The sequence below is a fragment of the Gopherus flavomarginatus genome, chromosome 1, assembly GCF_025201925.1.
Source record: "Gopherus flavomarginatus isolate rGopFla2 chromosome 1, rGopFla2.mat.asm, whole genome shotgun sequence".
NCBI classification, from domain to species: Eukaryota; Metazoa; Chordata; order Testudines; family Testudinidae; genus Gopherus; species Gopherus flavomarginatus.
The window spans coordinates 326,948,942-326,966,087 of record NC_066617.1 but is presented as its reverse complement, the minus strand read 5'-3'; the positions used below and the strand labels follow the sequence as shown (position 1 = coordinate 326,966,087).

At 41.0% G+C, this 17,146-nt stretch overlaps 1 protein-coding gene across 1 annotated transcript in view; it reads right to left on the bottom strand.

Moving 5' to 3' along the window:
* Positions 1-490: 490 nt before the first annotated feature.
* Positions 491-17,146, bottom strand: part of FLT3 (fms related receptor tyrosine kinase 3) — a 70,120-nt gene continuing 53,464 nt past the window's right edge. The window contains exons 16-24 of the mRNA XM_050937361.1: positions 15,056-15,166; positions 13,286-13,439; positions 12,630-12,715; positions 10,583-10,707; positions 9,074-9,196; positions 6,897-7,008; positions 6,717-6,816; positions 5,039-5,144; positions 491-1,893 (exon numbers count right to left, since the gene is read on the bottom strand). Of these exons, the coding sequence (XP_050793318.1) occupies positions 1,759-1,893; positions 5,039-5,144; positions 6,717-6,816; positions 6,897-7,008; positions 9,074-9,196; positions 10,583-10,707; positions 12,630-12,715; positions 13,286-13,439; positions 15,056-15,166 (1,052 nt within the window). The 3' untranslated portion in view covers positions 491-1,758. The remainder of the gene's footprint in view (positions 1,894-5,038; positions 5,145-6,716; positions 6,817-6,896; positions 7,009-9,073; positions 9,197-10,582; positions 10,708-12,629; positions 12,716-13,285; positions 13,440-15,055; positions 15,167-17,146) is intronic.

Sequence of the window (17,146 nt, the reverse complement as noted above, 5' to 3'; positions counted from 1 at the left end):
GCCCCCTTACTCCAGCTCTGCCCTGCTCCAGCCATTCTTCACACTCTGGAGGTGGGAATAGCAAATACACAACACCAACTTATCGCTGTGTGCCCAGAGCCAAGATCCAGGTAGCCCATGCAAGATTTGTAAGGGAGGTTCCAATTATCCTATCTTCAGTGCCGGGCACAATCCTACCCAAAATATTTATACCCATGTGTGTGCTATATGCAGCAGGTAACATGAATGGCATGCACTACATGTACAGTTCATCCCATAGAGCTCTACAAATCACAATGGCCAAAAACCTATCCAAATGGCCCCCTCTATCTGTGGATGGATCACTACCCCTTTTTTTTCATCTGCTTTTAAGACATGTGTTCAACCATGCTAAACAGTGTAGTCCCTTTTCTGAGTATTTTGAAATTATTCATTTTTCCATATATTGGGGGGAAAAAAACCTTTTGAAATACACCAAGCATGTTTGCTTTTTCTAGAAACAAAAGAAAAATATATTTGAAAAAAGTTTATTGCTACACTTGCATTTCAAAGGCAGGATTTCATATCTGGTATAACACATTGTGATCTGATAATTCAGTAATAAATGTCAACTGAGATATGCAATGCATTATTGCTGTACAAGAACAGATTTATTAATCATTGTCAGGAGTTTGTTAGTAAATAGCAGCGTAATTCATGGGGTAACATTTAATCAAAATAATGGTACACCTACTGAAGCTACCAAAGAAAGTGCTGAACATGGTTAGCAATTCCTGTAGGGCAGAAAGAGAAAAATAGTTAAAAAAGCATATTCTTTTCTTGATTCATTGGGAGTTATGCACACATCTCTGGTTAGCATTCCTAGAAGTTGTGCCAACACATCCCATATCATCAACAGGAAAATAATATATCTCCAAATCTATATGAAGAACAATCACCTCAGGGATTTTTCTCATAGGAAAGCAGGAAAGGAGATAGAGAGATATATTCTCATCTCAGTGCAGTGGGATTCATACATGTAACTCTCATTAAAACTCATGGGAGTTGAATGGTTGCTGAATCATAGAGATGAGATTATGCCCCTAAATTAGGACCAAGAATAATCTAATTAAAAATGAAGTGTGTCCATCTGGCAGACGTACAAGAACTCAAGCTGTACATCTAACAGGAAATGTAAAGGAATGAAAAGATTCATAATCAAATGATCAGAAATACTCAAAAACATATTAGGTTCTTGGCAATAATGGCCAACATTTTCAAACACAGGTGCTTATAGTTAGGTCTTTAAATCAAGTGGCTCGATTTGCAAAGGTGCTGTGTACTCTCAAGCCTCATTAACTTCAATGGGAGCTGTGTGTAAGAAGCACTTCTGAAAATTCAGAGCGCCAGGATTTAGGTACCTGACTTTAAAGCTCGCAAGTTTGAAAATGCCTTAAGATTTTCGTGTTTGCTTACAATGCAGCTTACAGTAGTTTGAATGTATTGTCTTGATTAAATACAGCTTCCATAAAGCTGTTACTGGAAGGTTTTCAGTTGTAGATGCATCAAAAAGTCATTGATTAAAAATACATACTGCTTCTGGCTTGTGGTAAATGCATTTTCTGGACTTAAAATAATGATTTTGAATAAAAGTTCCCTTCATGGTATGAGATGATGGAATTGCCTGTAAGAAATGCTAATATAGCAGCAGCTAATAATCTGTTTACTTATAGTGGTGACATAAAACATTAATCATATACAGAGCTTATATGAATTTCTAGGTAAAGTCCAAAAACTGGATTATTTTTTTATCTGAGAATCTTCATCCTGGGATGCAATAGTGGATGGAAGACATTCATTTTTCCTGCTCACGGGTGGTCTGGTTTTGGAATTGGAAGGGTGTGTAGAAATATTGCTCTCCATATTTTGATAGACCTATATATTAGGAAGGGAAAGTAAGTCATATAAATTATTGTTTGCTCTAAACACAACAGAGTACATTAGCATCCAGTTTTTCTTCATAATACTGAATTTTCATATCTAAATTCAGTGTAACTATATTAGCAAAATAGCAAGTAATACAATAATGAATACCAGCTGTAAAGCTGAATGCACTGCAGCCACAGTACAGGAGAGTAAATCTTTGCTAAGCACTCTCTTGTAAAGGTAATAACCATCTAAGACCATATTTTCAAAACTAGTTGTCTAAGTTGTGCCTGCCAAATGTGTGCAACTGCATTTACTAATTTACTGCTGTTACTAAGGGACAAGTTATAATAAAGCCACACGTGAATTTTGTGCATGAAAAAGGATGCGTGCTCATGTTTTAGCGGATGCAGCTTAGCTGCCAGCATCTTGAACATTTTGCTTTAAATAATATTAAATTGTTTGAGGGATAAAAATCCATTTTCCAAGCCAACAGGTCAAATTCAAATCCTGTGAAGAAAGTGATCTGGTCCCCATCTGACAAACAGGTGCGTTTAGCCCCAAATTCAGCAAGACAAAGAAGCATGCGCTTACGGATGTCCTTAAGTCCTATTGACGTGAGTAACTTGAAGAAAATCAGTCTCCTGGAATGCAGAGACCTAGGAATACAATTCAATATTTCAAGGGGCTGTCTCTAAGAGCTGGGTTTGGGTATTCCCTTGCACAAACACATGGACTGTGTCCTTGGCCTCCGTGACTATGACCCATTACATACCTTCCTGACTTTTGTTTTGGAGGTTAGGCGGAATAGATCCTCAATGACTGTTCAGGAGAGCTAGGCTGGGCTGGAGATCTGCCATGCACCATAACAAAGATTCAGTTCCACAAGGTGCTGAGCGCTTTGGCCTCAATGCAGAAATCAGGAGGTGATTAATTTTAAGCATCTGAATAGTCCCATTGGCTTCAACAGGACTAGTCACATGTTTAAAGTTAAGCATGTGCTGATGTATTTTGCTGGATCGGAGCTAGAAAGCTCAACTCTAGATTGAGTTGCAGGATCGAGCCCCTACTACATGCTTTCCCTTCAGATTTTTCAATGAGGCCACATGAATAAGACAGAACTTGGCCTCATAGTTGCACTCAATAAACAGGTCAAGCATAGGCAGCATTGTGGAAGCCATGTTGATCCCAGGATATCAGAGAGAGAAGCTTGAAAGCTGATCTCTCTCACCAACAGAAGCTGATCTAATTAAATATATTTCCTCACCCATCTTGTCTCACAGGCCAGGTGTACATTTATTTGTTATTACTGGCTCTTCTTTACCTTTAACCCTGGCACCTGTGAAGAACTGAGGCCAGATCTACCCTCACAGCACCGCCTGCATCTCTGGAGGGGTGAAGTCAGCTCATAAGTGATCTTCCAAAGACCCCTGCTTTCAATGGAGGGGGACTGGGTCATGACTGACCTCTCGCCCCACATCCGCATTGCTTTGGTGGAAGGCAGAAGGGGGTTGCCCTTTGAGTCACCACCTCCGTAACTTCGCTCAATACACACACAGGGAGAGGATCCCTGCTACAACAGCCCTAGTAGCACACATGACCTCATAAGATGAGTGCACTGGAGATTCAGATGGTATGAACACTGAAACGGATTAGTGATTATATGTAATTCTTTATGTTTAATCTCTAGTAATGATCATTTATAACAGTGTTATCTATTGCACACAGTTTCCTAGCAACTAGTATCACACTGGTTATCTATCATTCTGTTCAAGTTCTCATAGTGCCTTCATCGCTGTAGAATCTGAGCACCTTCCCGAAGTGCCGTAAGTGACATGAGTAGCATTTGTCACGTGTATAAGAACAAAAACATCAAGAAAATACTGGGGCAGCAACAACACATTTAGGGCTTGCTAATAGCAGCCAGAAAATATGCTACATGGTCTGTAACAGTTTGGTACATTGCTGCCATCTGAATTCTGATTGTGAGAGTGCATCCAGGCTATTTTTCAGCAAAAATGTGGAATAGGAGCAATAAACATTCAGCCCCTGTGGGAAATTCTTCCCCAGGAGGAAAATATCTCAGCTGATAAAAGGTGCAAGGGCAAAAAACGTCTTTTTTAGTTCAACAGTGGAATTTTGTCTCTGGACTTCAATGAAACCTTCCTTCAAAAGCTCACATGCAACATACAAACCCCAGCCCCTTTGTACAGTTCATCCCTTAGTGATGACAGTAGGTGCACTCTACTGAGCATGCTCAATGAGTTGATTGAGAGCTACAAAAGGAGAAGGGACTCTTTTTGGTTAAATTTATGACTACTGTCAGCCCACTGTTGCAGGAAGGCTTAAGGCAGAAGCAGCAAGGTTAATTTATAATCAGCATAAGGACACTCCATCCTGGAAATTTGTTTGGCCTGCTAAGAGCAGGAAGCCAGCTGGGAACCTATGGCTTTGAAAGGCATTATAGTTCATCTTTTCACTGGGATCACTTTTCTGGCAGGTAAAATAAGCTCCTTTAGGATCCTCCATATTCCTATTTGTCAGCATTAGGATAACATATCTCCATCTAAAGAGGGTGGCCTATTGCTCCCTCCAGACCCTATCAACATTAGTTGTACTGGCAGAGGGGGTCCTTTGAGAGTGACATTAGGCTCTCCTTCCTCCAGGACTCAACCATGTTGCACCCACAGCACTCCCAGCCACTGACAGACCCTGCAATATATCCCAATTCAGATCCCCACATACAGCAGCCATCAGCATTGCCAGTAGACCACAAAGCCAGCTGCATTAGTTTTTACAAAAGGGGAACTAGTTTCTGTGGGCACAGAGAGACAGTTAGTGACCTTCCTGCATTGGACTGGAGAAACAGGCAGGAAAAAGGAAGTCCCTATGTCCCAGGTGGTTTATTAGAGCAACACAATAAATTCTGCAAAAAGGATTCCTCTTCTGTCTCAGCTCAGTCCTCTGTGAATGGCTTAGCTAGGGGAAGAAACCAGCTCCATGACATGATGGGGTGTCCCTGGGGATCCTTTCTAATGAAGTGGGTCAGCAATAGGAGCCATCAGTTCCAAGTACCTTATTATGGACTCTAAAGATACATTTAAAACACAGAACTGCAAAACAGAGCATTTTTTGTATTTGCATGATTGCATACCGCTCCTTCTGCATCAGCCAGCTGCCGTGCTAAAAGGGAACGCAGCTGTGAAAAGAAAGGTCTTTTCCTAGAGTCCAGAGCCCAACAGGACTGCATTACAAAGTATCTGCAGGAACAAAAGAAGAAATATGTGACAGTTTCCAAAGAAAATGTATCAATGGTTAAATACTATGGTAACTGCATTACAGAAATGCCAAAGATCAACAGACTGTATTATGGAGTATCAGAAAGATATTGATAAAGAATTCAGGTTTGATTTATTTGTTCAGAAAGATAAATAAAAAGAATGAGAATGCATACATTAACCTCTGTAGTTCACCCCTTGAAGTCAATGTCAAATCCCCTGGTGGACTTCACAGGGGCCAGGATTTCACCCGGGGTTGTTAGTTACTTATCACATTACATATCACTTATCATGTGAGATCTTAGCAATGTTAACATGATTCAATAGGTCTACCCTCCACATTGAGACTAGTAGGAGAACATTTCCCTCCTAAGAAATGGCAGACTGTGTCTATGGGGCTGATCCTGCCCCCACTTTAACTGAACGTCATAGTCATATAATCTCCGTAGGGATCTTTATGGAGCATAATCCTGCAAAAGTCTTTGTGGAATTTATATGAAGTCCACACAGAGTCTTCACAGGAGTCCATGCAATGTTTATAATCTCTGCAGAAGTCCCTTGAGAATTTATACGGCCAACATAAATGCTTGTGGGGTTTATAAGTTCCACAGAAATCCCTGCTGGACTCACAAACATTGTAATGTATATGTGCAACTTCCCAGGCATTACAATATCTACAGGCAGAGCCTGAAGACACTGCAATGCCCATAGCTTTGCAATACGTGTACCTGGCCTCATGGATATCAGCATGTCTACAGGCTGTCCTGGTAAATGTCAAAAGGACTGCAATGGGGAGCCCAGAGAAACCAAAATCCTTTCCTTTCGTTCATGCTCAATGTCTTGCAGCCCTCTGCCTTCTCCCCTCTCTCCATTTTTGTCCCCTAGGACTCCTCCCCTTTGGCAGAGCACACACAGACACAGGTGTTTGCTGGGTATAACCTCCACGGAATTTGAATATCCACATCAGACTCCATGTTGATTGTAATGTTCATGCTGAGAAGCACAAGAGTTACAATGCCCCTGCATCTCCTGTTTCCTGCTCCCACCCAAACCCTTTTGTGTTATCACTCTCCTCTTCTAAAGGCGCTGATATATCCCTGGAATTGAATTGGACACAGCTGGGTTCAGTAAAAAAAAGAAGAGAAAGTTCATGAGAGCTTTATTTAGTATATAAAATTGATTTTGTGTAACCCTTGCTATAGAAAATAAACCCTCCTGCATGAATGGAGCTGAAAATTCTGGAATACCAGCCCAAGAGGAAGTTTTCTGAGAATGTAAGGACCAATTGAAAACAGGTAGTAAACTGGTCTTTTCAAACAAATACAAAGTTCATTGCTGATCATGACACAATAATAATTTCTGCTTCTAGACAAAAGCTACGTTAACAAATATCCTTCACCAGCCTTAGAGAAAGACGTGATTTTGCCTGGAATATCTCTGGTAGGCAGGGTAGAGAGCAAACAAGTGGAATAAATATAAAGATAGCATTAGGAAAAATAATTACTTGATTAACAATTAATTAATCCCTACGTAGTATCCAGAATTTACACTTACATTTCTTCTGTAGCATAAAATGGCTGATCCATTTTAAATCCATTTTGAATGAGTTTATAGAAGTTTGAATCAACCTGAATTCCAGGGTAAGGATTCACACCTATGAGAAATATTGTGGAAATATTAGCATACAGGAGGCTAAGGAAAAGTGGTGCTCTTCTGTTGTGATATAGAACATACCGAGAGAGAATATTTCCCACAGTAATATTCCATAAGACCAGACATCACTCTTAATTGTGTATATCCTGTCAAATAAGCTTTCAGGAGCCATCCATTTGACTGGTAACCGAGCCTGTACAAAGAGACAGAAAAGGAGCTTGATTAGTATTTTCTACACACAGTATAGCCAACTCCTTAGATCACTCACTGCTGACGTACAATCAAAGTCTGACTGCAGACAGAAAAATAGCCTCATTTTAAATAGCTTCTGCAAACAGCTCATCAAGCTGTAGGTCAGGTTACTGTCTGACAGGTTCTAAGATTGTTTGCCTTCCATGGGCTACATTGTCAGAGTCCTTACTTTGGTATGCAGGAGATTAAGGCCCCCTCTTACTCTCCTTGATCTTGCTTAGAATATGATACTGGCCATGAGGAGGAGAGATGGGGCTACTCACTATGAGCAAGTTGACAGGGATGGGGAGTGGAGAAGACAAGAAGTGGGAGGAGCTCTGGTTTGACAGCCTATTCACTGACCTGAGTAGCCAGCGGAGCACACATGTGGACTGGGGTGAAGTAACTTGCTCCAGCCCCAGAGCAATCGGGAATCAGGAGAGGAGCTGTGAGTCTCTGACACAGTTTGTTCTCTGGCCTGCTCCTGGGCTACTGCAGCTGTGTTCTGCCCCTCTCTTAGGGCAGGTTGTAAGGTTACAATCTAGCTTTATATAAATAAAGAGCTGATCAACAAAGTTCTGTGAGTGGTTTACTTGGCATCATTCATGCCTGCAGTCACCGGGGCTATGCTCTGGAATACTCCATACAAAGCCAGTCAGGACTCTGGTGCAGCATGCCTTCGCTCTCTGAACGTATTGTCATCAGGGCAAGAAGCTTACACAGCTTCGACTTTCCTGGATCTGACCTCGGAGCATTCAGCATCCCCTTCCTCCCTGTGTGCTTCCCACAACAAGTCCCCCCAGGTGGGGCTCCTGGGGAAGCCAGAGGGCCCTGCACCCCAACTCTTGCAATCAGCAGTGACTCTCAGCCAGCATGTAGAACAGAATGGTTTATTAGTTGACAGGAACACAGCATAGAACAGAGCTTGCTATCACAGAAATCAGTGACTTTCAACCAAGTCCATCTTGGGGAGTCCTGGGCCAGACGGCCTGGACTCCCTGTCTTCCAGTCCCCCAAGCAGACTGCCTGCTTCCGGGGATCAGACCTCCAACACACCCCTTGCTCCTCCTCCTCCTCCGTCTCACTTCCAGGGTAAAAGGTGTCACCTGGTCACATACCCCTCCTGGGTCTCAGGTTATGAAGGTACCATCATAGCATACATACAGACCGCTGGGCAGCGTCACCTGCCCTGAGGGCCTCAGCAAAAATCACACATCTAATTCCCACCATCGAAATATTGGTGCAGTACACAGGGAAATGGAGGTACATACAATTTTAGTATAGGACAGTAAGACTCACATGCAAAGTAACAAGATGAATAAAACCCTACTTTGTCACACCTGGGAAACCTCATCCAAGTCCTCATTCTCACACAGATCAAAGGAACCACCCTGGGTGTCCCAAAGAATTCTTAAGTGTGGCCATAGAACTTTCGTTTTCTATCCTTACTCATCCTTGTCCTCAAAAGCCTCTCCAAGCCTTTACATTAGTCTAAAATAATACATTAATTAACAAAGCAAGCTCTAATTATCCCTCCCCCTCCGCCAAACTCATACACACCAAAAAATTCCAACTCCGGAGCTCATGTAGAAATCAGCCATGACTCAGCCTGCATTTTTTTCTAAGATCTTGCTTCCCTCACCCTTCTCTAGTATATGAAACTGAGTGAGTTTTATAAAGTGCTGGTTATACCATATTGACTTAGATACAGTGACTTCTCTGGAGCTATTCTGCTTTGCACCATCCGAGTATCTGGCCCACAGTGTCATATTCTTAAGTTAACTAATGTTTAGATTACTATACAAACATTTGCAGGGTCCAGACCAAATCTGAGTAGGCTAATACCAAATCTACTATTTTCATTTGCCAAGGCAAGAAAACTTTTTCAGTGACACAGTGAGGTTACTCTCCTGTATGTCCAGCTACATGTATAACTACCAGCTAGTATAACTATCCCACTGTATATGCATTTATCAGCTTATAGTTTTTACAATTATGTGAAAAATGTAAAGTAGGCATGAACTTACGTTGCCTCTGATGACGTAGTTAGAGTCATTCATTATATCTCTAGCTAGGCCAAAGTCACATATTTTCACTACTTTTCCACAGGTCACTAATACATTCCTGGCAGCCAGGTCTCTGTGAATGCACTGCAAAGGAAGAACGGGTTAGGGTTGTGCATTGTTTTACAACAGATGGAAGTTGTTATTCATTGTTCTTGGCTTTATCTGCAAAATCTTGCACCTTTCCCTGCTCAAACAACTTTACCTGCATTAATGAAAAAGTGAAATAGCTTGGTTTTGCAATGCTAATATGCACAATGGAAAACAGGATGTCAGAACTAATGTCATAGTTACTAGCTGTTTATGGAATAATATTACCTGCTTATTATGAGGAATGGGAGATAATGAGGCTGAGATTAGAGAGGTGAGTGGCTTATTTAATTCTCTCCTCAGCAACTATCATTTCAGAGGGGAAAAAAACAACAGCAGAAATAGAGTTTGATTATACACTGGATAAAGCTAAACCTCCAAAGGGCACCAGAATGCTAATACATAGCTTGAGTCACAGACGTTTTCTGTTTGACAGCTAGAGCCCACCCACTCCCCTCTTCACTTCGGCAAGCAGAAGGAACTGAAGCCAGTATATCTGGGTTGGGAGTGGGAGAGGAGACTGTGATAAGGGATGGGGGTTGGAAGCTAGCTATTCTCCACGGCATAATACACTACTCCCCACAGACCCAATCTGTAGTAATGTGGATAGGTTCATTCTCTATGCTGTGGAGACACAGACACAACCTAAGGTTTGGTTTTATAGTCAGAAGTAATCAGGGAACCTCGAGCAACATGGCTTCTATAGAAGTGGTTGGCTGACATCCTCAAGGTGCCCTAGCGGCTGGGGAACAATGAGTAGGCTTAGGTCCTCAGCACAAAGGTCCTTGTTGCTCCAGCAGATCTCCCAGGAGTTCTGTATGGCTCACCAAGAACCCATGGGTTTAAGAAGCTGAACCCCTGACCCCTTCCACTAAGGCAAACTCTGCCTTGTGACAGAAGCATGAGGCATTTCCAATCTTCCTTAGAAAGGAGGACATAGCCCTTTAAACTCTACTTAATCTTATTGGAGATCAGTGGCTGATTAAGGTACAGGCCTATGGGGCCCGTGCCCAGGGTCCCCAGCCTGAAAAACAGGAGCCCCTGTGCCCCACACCCTCACCCTGCTCCCTGGCAAGAGGGCTGGGAAGGAGGGCTGAGGAGACTGCAGGCAAAAGTGGTGCGGAGGGGCCCTCACTTGCTCTAGTCCAGGGCCCCACAAAACAGTAATCCGCCTCTGGTCACATATGCATCAGACCTGGTTTACACACAGTCAAGCCTTAAGGCACAATCTAGGAGTATTTTATTATGGTTATTTTAAAATCTGTAATAAAGATATGGTTTAAACCTGTTACTTCACAGTTTTCTATTTCAGACAGCCTGCTGTTAATTTGATCTATCTTTCTATTCTTTACACTCTAAACATTGTTCATAGGTTAAACATACCGATTTTGATTCAAGAAACTCCATTCCTTTGGCAACTTGATATGAGAAGCAGAGAAGATCTTCAAAGGTGAGCATATTGAAGTCCTCCTCTTCATATACCCTTCTATTGATATATTTAATTTCTTCTGTAAAACATAAGCAGAACTTGGGCTTGTGACTACCTGAGGACACTTGGGAAAGTGAAGATAAATTAACTGAAGGTGTGAAGCTGAAGTGCAGGAGTTCAAGTGCACTAAACCTCTGGGTGCACACACTCATTTGGAAGTAAAGTAAAGCAAAGTTTCTGTAGCTTAATCCCTTCATTTATCTCAATAAATCATTACAATTGGCTTGTCTGATACAGTATCAAGAAGCATAATCAGTGCATTGTGCACTTATTCTTCTCACACAGATAAGGGGAAGGTGTCAAGAGTAAATGTCTTCAAAGTCCAGTACCACTTTTATTGTTATTATTTCTATTACTGCTTATAAATACATAAAATAATTGTAAGCAAAATCCTGAGATCCTTACTAAACATTGGCTTAGTCCTTATACTAGCAAATTCCTCTGGACTTCGATAAGAGCAGATCAAGAGCCAAGGCTTCAGTCAAAACTATAACTAAACTAATACACATAAAATACAATTTGTGACTTTACTTTTATTGTTATTGGCAAAATTATGAGATCCTCTTTCTCTCTCTCTCTCTCATGCACACACACTTACATTTACAGACGCGATACTGATGTGATAGCTGTGCAGCTTATATGATAAGATGCATTTTTCTTACATCTATAACCATCTTACCTGTTCTCTACCAACTAGTCCATCTCTGCTGGAACTACAGGACTTGTCTATAGGAGAAGGCTGCACTCAATTAAATTAAGTACATTTTTTAACCAATTTAGTTAAGACAGTGCAATACCCTTGGTGGACTCTCTTCTTTTGGTTAAAGTGTGGCTTACTTCTGATTAGTTTTAACTGATTCCTAATCAACTTAAAAATGAACTCAAATAAGTGTGGCAACCCAGTCTTTTGCCGCAGTTTATGTAAGTTTCCTGCACGAAAGGACCTGGGGATTACAGTGGATGAGAAGCTGGATATGAGTCAGCAGTGTGCCCCTGTTGCCAAGAAGGCTAATGGAATATTGGGCTGTATTAGTAGGAGCATTGCCAGCAGATCAAGGGACATGATTATTCCCCTCTATTCGGCACTGGTGAGGCCACACCTGGAGTACTGCATCCAGTTTTGGCCCCCCCATGACAAGGGATGTGGACAAACTGGAGAGAGTCCGGTGGAGGACAATGAAAATGATTAGGGGGCTGGGACAAATGACTTATGAGGAGAAGCTGAGGGAACTGGGATTATGTAGTCTGCATAAGAACAGAATGAGAGGAGATTTGATAGCAGACTTCAACTACCTGAAGTGGGGTTTGAAGGAGGATGGAGCTAGGCTGTTCTCAGTGGTAGCAGATGACAGAACAAGAAGCAATGGTATCAAGTTGCAGTGGGGGAGGTTTAGGTTGGATATTAGGAAACACTATTTCACTAGGAGGGTGGTGAAGCACTGGAATGGGTTACCTAGGGGTGTGGTGGAATCTTCATCCTTAGAGGTTTTTGAGGCCTGGCTTGACAAAGCCCTGGCTGGGATGATTTAATTGGAGTTGGTCCTGCTTTGAGCAGGGGGTTGGACTAGATGACCTCCTGAGGTCGCTTCCAACCCTGATATTCTATGATTCTAAGTCAGTTTTCACACCTTTAGTTAAACCCATGCAACTTTCTCACATTCATGAGGCCAAATTCCAATATTCTAAATCTCTAAAACAGGCCTTAAAAAAAAAATCAATCTGCCATCGAAATGTTTCCGTCTTTCCAACCATGTATGGAATTGCTGTTCCCACTCCAAATAAATAAATAAATACATACATACATACATAAAAATCTGTCCCTACATTTTTACTATAATCTAGATCTATTGATTTCTCTTATTTCTATACACATTTCTAATACAAACTAAGCAAATTTGTTTTTTACAATTGTTACTCAGAAGAAAATGCTTAATTTCTCACCTTCCTCCGAATATAATGTAATCCCGTTTGATCCAGAGGTCAAATCTGAGTCTTGCCTTAGTTGCATTCCTCCAAAGTCATCCATTCTACACAATGAAATATATAATCCATTTTTTAATGTTGTCCCCTGTCTGGAGTAGGGGGCATATTTAAAAAAGTTGCATATTTCAAATAAAATAATAATCTAAAATGTGAACTGTTTTGTAACTAAAAGGGCATCAGCTGCTGCCATTACAACCTTTGGCACTGAATTATTACTTATTATACATCTAGCACGACCCTTTAAGATGCCGAAATCCACAGAAGGGGTTTCATGATGCTTGCAGTGCAATCGGAAGAACTGCAGCAAAAATAGGACCATTTTTTAGCCAATTCCCGATAGGTTTCTTCCTGCAGAGAACCAAAGACTGGAGTGTGATGAGCCTAGAATTCAATGGTGTTCTTTGTTAAAGGACACTCTTCAATTCACTCCTTAAGCTAGATTTGTTAATTTACATACTGGCCCCAATCCTCAGTTCTTCAAAGGAATTATGCCAATTTACAGCAGTTTTCTTTGCAAAGCGTTCCAGGACATGTGCTTGCAGGGAGCTGTATCAGTGCAAGCGCTTGACAGATAATAGGTTACTTATAGTTCAGACTGTTACTGAACATTTTACCTGGAGTTTCGATCCAAATGGAAATTGTGGTAAAAGCTGAAATTGTGCTGTTTGAAGATATCTGTCCATGTCCTGTGAAATATTTCTCTTTTGTTCCTTAAGTAGTTCAGCAGGTCACCATAGCAACAGTATTCAAAAATCAAGTAAACTGGTCCTGAGATAGTTTATGGAAAGAATATCTATTACTGTCCTGGTACAGGATGTACTGAAGCAATCTTTCTAGGGGGAAGGAGTGCCTCCTTGGTGAAGCCCTAAAGAACCCTCATTTTCTCCCAATGTATGGTCTATATTAAATGCCTGAACCTTATATAGTTTCCATATAAATAACTGGTACTGATGGATATGAGGCAAACATTTCAGAAAATTTGCCTGGCTGATATTGCCAAATGTGTATCATCAAAGGTGGATTGGGGATCACTAAAGGGGAATAAAGATCCCTCCCAAAAATGTTACCAGAGGAGCGCTAGCACTAGTGACAAAAGGCCGGATTTGTAAAGGTATTTAGGCACCTAGTGGGATTTTCAAAGGCACGTAGGCACCTAACACACATTGAAATAAATGAGTTTTAGGCACCTCAGTTTTAGGCATCAATGAGTTTTAGGCACCTTTAAAAATCTGACCCTTAGTGTACAGAACTGGAAGGTGCTATCCATGAAGATGTAGCTTATCATCCACACTAGATGGAGTAGGCACAAAAGATGAGATAGAGTCCAACTGCTTTTGGGAAATGACATAATGGCTTTTGGGGGGTGGGTTTGACAAAGAACGTGGTTTTCCCCTAAAGCCCAGACCCCTTCCTCTGAGAGTGTGAGAGACTTCCTGGGACTTTGGACATATATACTCCTCCCTCAAACTGCTTGCTAGAGAGAAAAGCCCTTCTAATCGGCAGCTTTTCATATTGCTTTACCCACATGCTGTCATTAAGGTTGGGGCCTGCATAACAGTATTTTTTGTTATGACAAACTGAGTTACTGTTGTTTGATTTAAGCCACTTTCATTCATAGTGTTTTATTATTTTGTCCATACACTCTAGCAATCAACTCTGTTCTAAGACAATCTAGAACGAAGGTGCCGACATATGTGGGCATAGTCATTGGTGGGGCATTTTGAGTATATTTACACAGCACTTGGGAGCAAGCCTCTTGACCTGGGCTGACAGACTTGGGCTAGCAGGGCTTGCTCTTATTTTCATTTAATTTTTTAACCCATCTTCACTTCCTTTCCTTTCCTTTCAATCCGTCAGGCTGCCCAGTCTTCTTTGCCCCTTAGTGTTGGTCTTCAAACAGTTTTTGTATCATTGTAACTATTTTGGTGATTTTCTACTGCAAAAAATAAATAGGTACAACCCCCAGTGTGGACACAGTTATATTGATATAAAGGTACCTTATGCCAGTATTCCTTATTTCCTTTTCCTCACAGAAATTAACTGTTCCAGTATAGACACATTCATCCCAGTACCTGCATCCACAGCAGGTGGGCTGTGCTATTTTAATTATACCAACTATACCAGTATAGTTAAAGTAGTACCATTTTTCTGTGCAGACAAGCCCTTAGCTTCTTTTTTGTTTTGCCCTCACTTTATTTTCTGCATCTGGGCCACTGCATAGCACAACATTGGAAAAACAAACAAACCATGGGATTTGGGATTTATCAGGATTCACAGATGTTTCATATTGCTGCTAATGGCCAATTTTTGAGGTATTTGTATTCCATTCAGAAGTCTCCTTTACATTGATTTAGGTTAGTATATTTCAATGTGGTGTTTATTACCTGATGTGGTGCAAGCCCCTAACAGATTCACAATGTTTTCATGGCTTCCAATATGAGTCATCATTTTGAGCTCTGACATTAGAGCATCTTCTTCAGAAGGGTCAGATTTTTCTGTAAATACAACAGCAACACAAACTTAGAAAAATATTTACAGGGTAGAGTTTGAAACTTAAAAAGTTTAGTTTCTGTGCAGCATGCAAAGCTTTCCTTTTACATTAATCTCACTGATATAAAGCTGTGACTGGGTAGACAATTGTTCTAAAGAGAAATACTTTCAGATAAATAGATATTCTATCTGCTATATATCACAGCTGGAACTCTCTCTCTCTCTCTCTCTCTTTCTCTTTGTGTGTTTGTGTTCCAGCTACAAGCTTTGTGAGATGATTTTGTGGTCTTGAAAAACATTATGAAAATGACAAAATAAAGAACGGTTGGCAGGTTCTGACAAGTAGCCAGAATTTGCTTTAAATATGAGACAGAGAGACAGATATAGAACCAAATTCCTTTTTAAGTTTATATTGCTATAAAATTGAAACGTGTTCAGTAGACCTACTTTGCATTTAAACAGTTGTAACTGTGAGCAGAATTTGGCCCATAATTTTTCCCTATTGTCTCTCCTGATTCAAAACTGGATCATGCAGTTTTGAGGGAAACCATAGCTTGCAACTTAAAATGATATGGAATTGTCTCAGTCATAATATAGAGAAGCAGCACGACTACTGACTCATAACTTATTTCTCACTTATGCAATTCTCTGCATTCTGATTGGCTGAGGGAGTCTATGTCTATGATTTCTCATCCACCATAAAGTGTACAAATAATTGTATTCCAATTGGCTAATAAAGGCCATTAGCCAATTAGTGTACAATAATTTCAATAATGACTTTATATCTGTTTTTCAATAAATGTAGAATCATTATGCAAACTTACTTCATCTAATTCTAGTTAATAAATAAAATTTACTTTATTAATTTAATTACTCTTAGTTGAAGAGAGAGGAACTAATAACTCCTCATTATGCAAGAGAGAGGGAAGTATTGGATGGGTAAGAAACTGAGGCAGTCATGTCTGTTCTGTAGTCCATGGAGATGAAGAACCCATAGTAGCCAATCAGAGAGTAAGGGTGAGAAAATGGAAAGTATATTTCAGTATAACAACAAAATGAAGGTGTTTTCTGTTCCCTCAGTAAAAATGGTACCCTGTGCTAATAAACATCTCCTTTGCATCAGAGTTCATTTAGCCCAAAATAATGTCACTTTACCTCATGAACAGGAAGCACACTCTCTATATCAATCAAATATAGAAAGAACTTTAAAAAAGTTACTAGAGCTAAAACTTTGCCCTACCACAGCATGAAGGGGGCCGAACTGCATGGCAGAGCTGGTTTCTCCAACAGGAGAGCCCTTCTAGAATTCGGAGGCGGGAAACCCTCTTAGGACTGGCCTTGTGGGAAGCCCTCTCAGGGATGACACTACATGACTGCTGGATGGAGTCCATATTTCCACCTCTGAATGCCATATATGGCAGTTGGGGTACTGGGTGACCATATCACAGGAGACAGGACCTTACCACATCCCAATGGTTTGATGGGGCAAGTTCTTTCCAGCTGTGGAACAGCTGAGAAACTAAATGGCCTGCAGAGCAGGGAAGACAAGACCCAGCTGGGTAACGTGGACTAAGATAGCATTCGTGAGTAGCAGGTCCACAACAGTGCTATTAGCTAGGCTTCCTCCAAATCCCCATGCCCAAGTCACCAGAGCTGGCCAGACACACTGGGAAGAGAAAGATGTATCCCATGAAAGGATGCTGTAGCAGGTATGCAACCTCTGCCATGTGCGAGGCCCAGGAGTCCTTCCCTTGAGGGGGCATGCCTCCCAGTGCCTCCCAGGAGTGGTAGAGTTCTATCCTTTCCCATACTATTGGTTGTGCCTTAGAGACACACTCTAGAATTTAGTTAATACATGGAATAAACTACAAAATGCAGCAATAAGAATATGCAAAAGGAATAACTTTTAGAGCTAAGTAATTATTGAAGTATAAAAGGACTGTGAGGTGCAATTGCTAAGGGAATTGATTTTGAGGGGCTTCTGG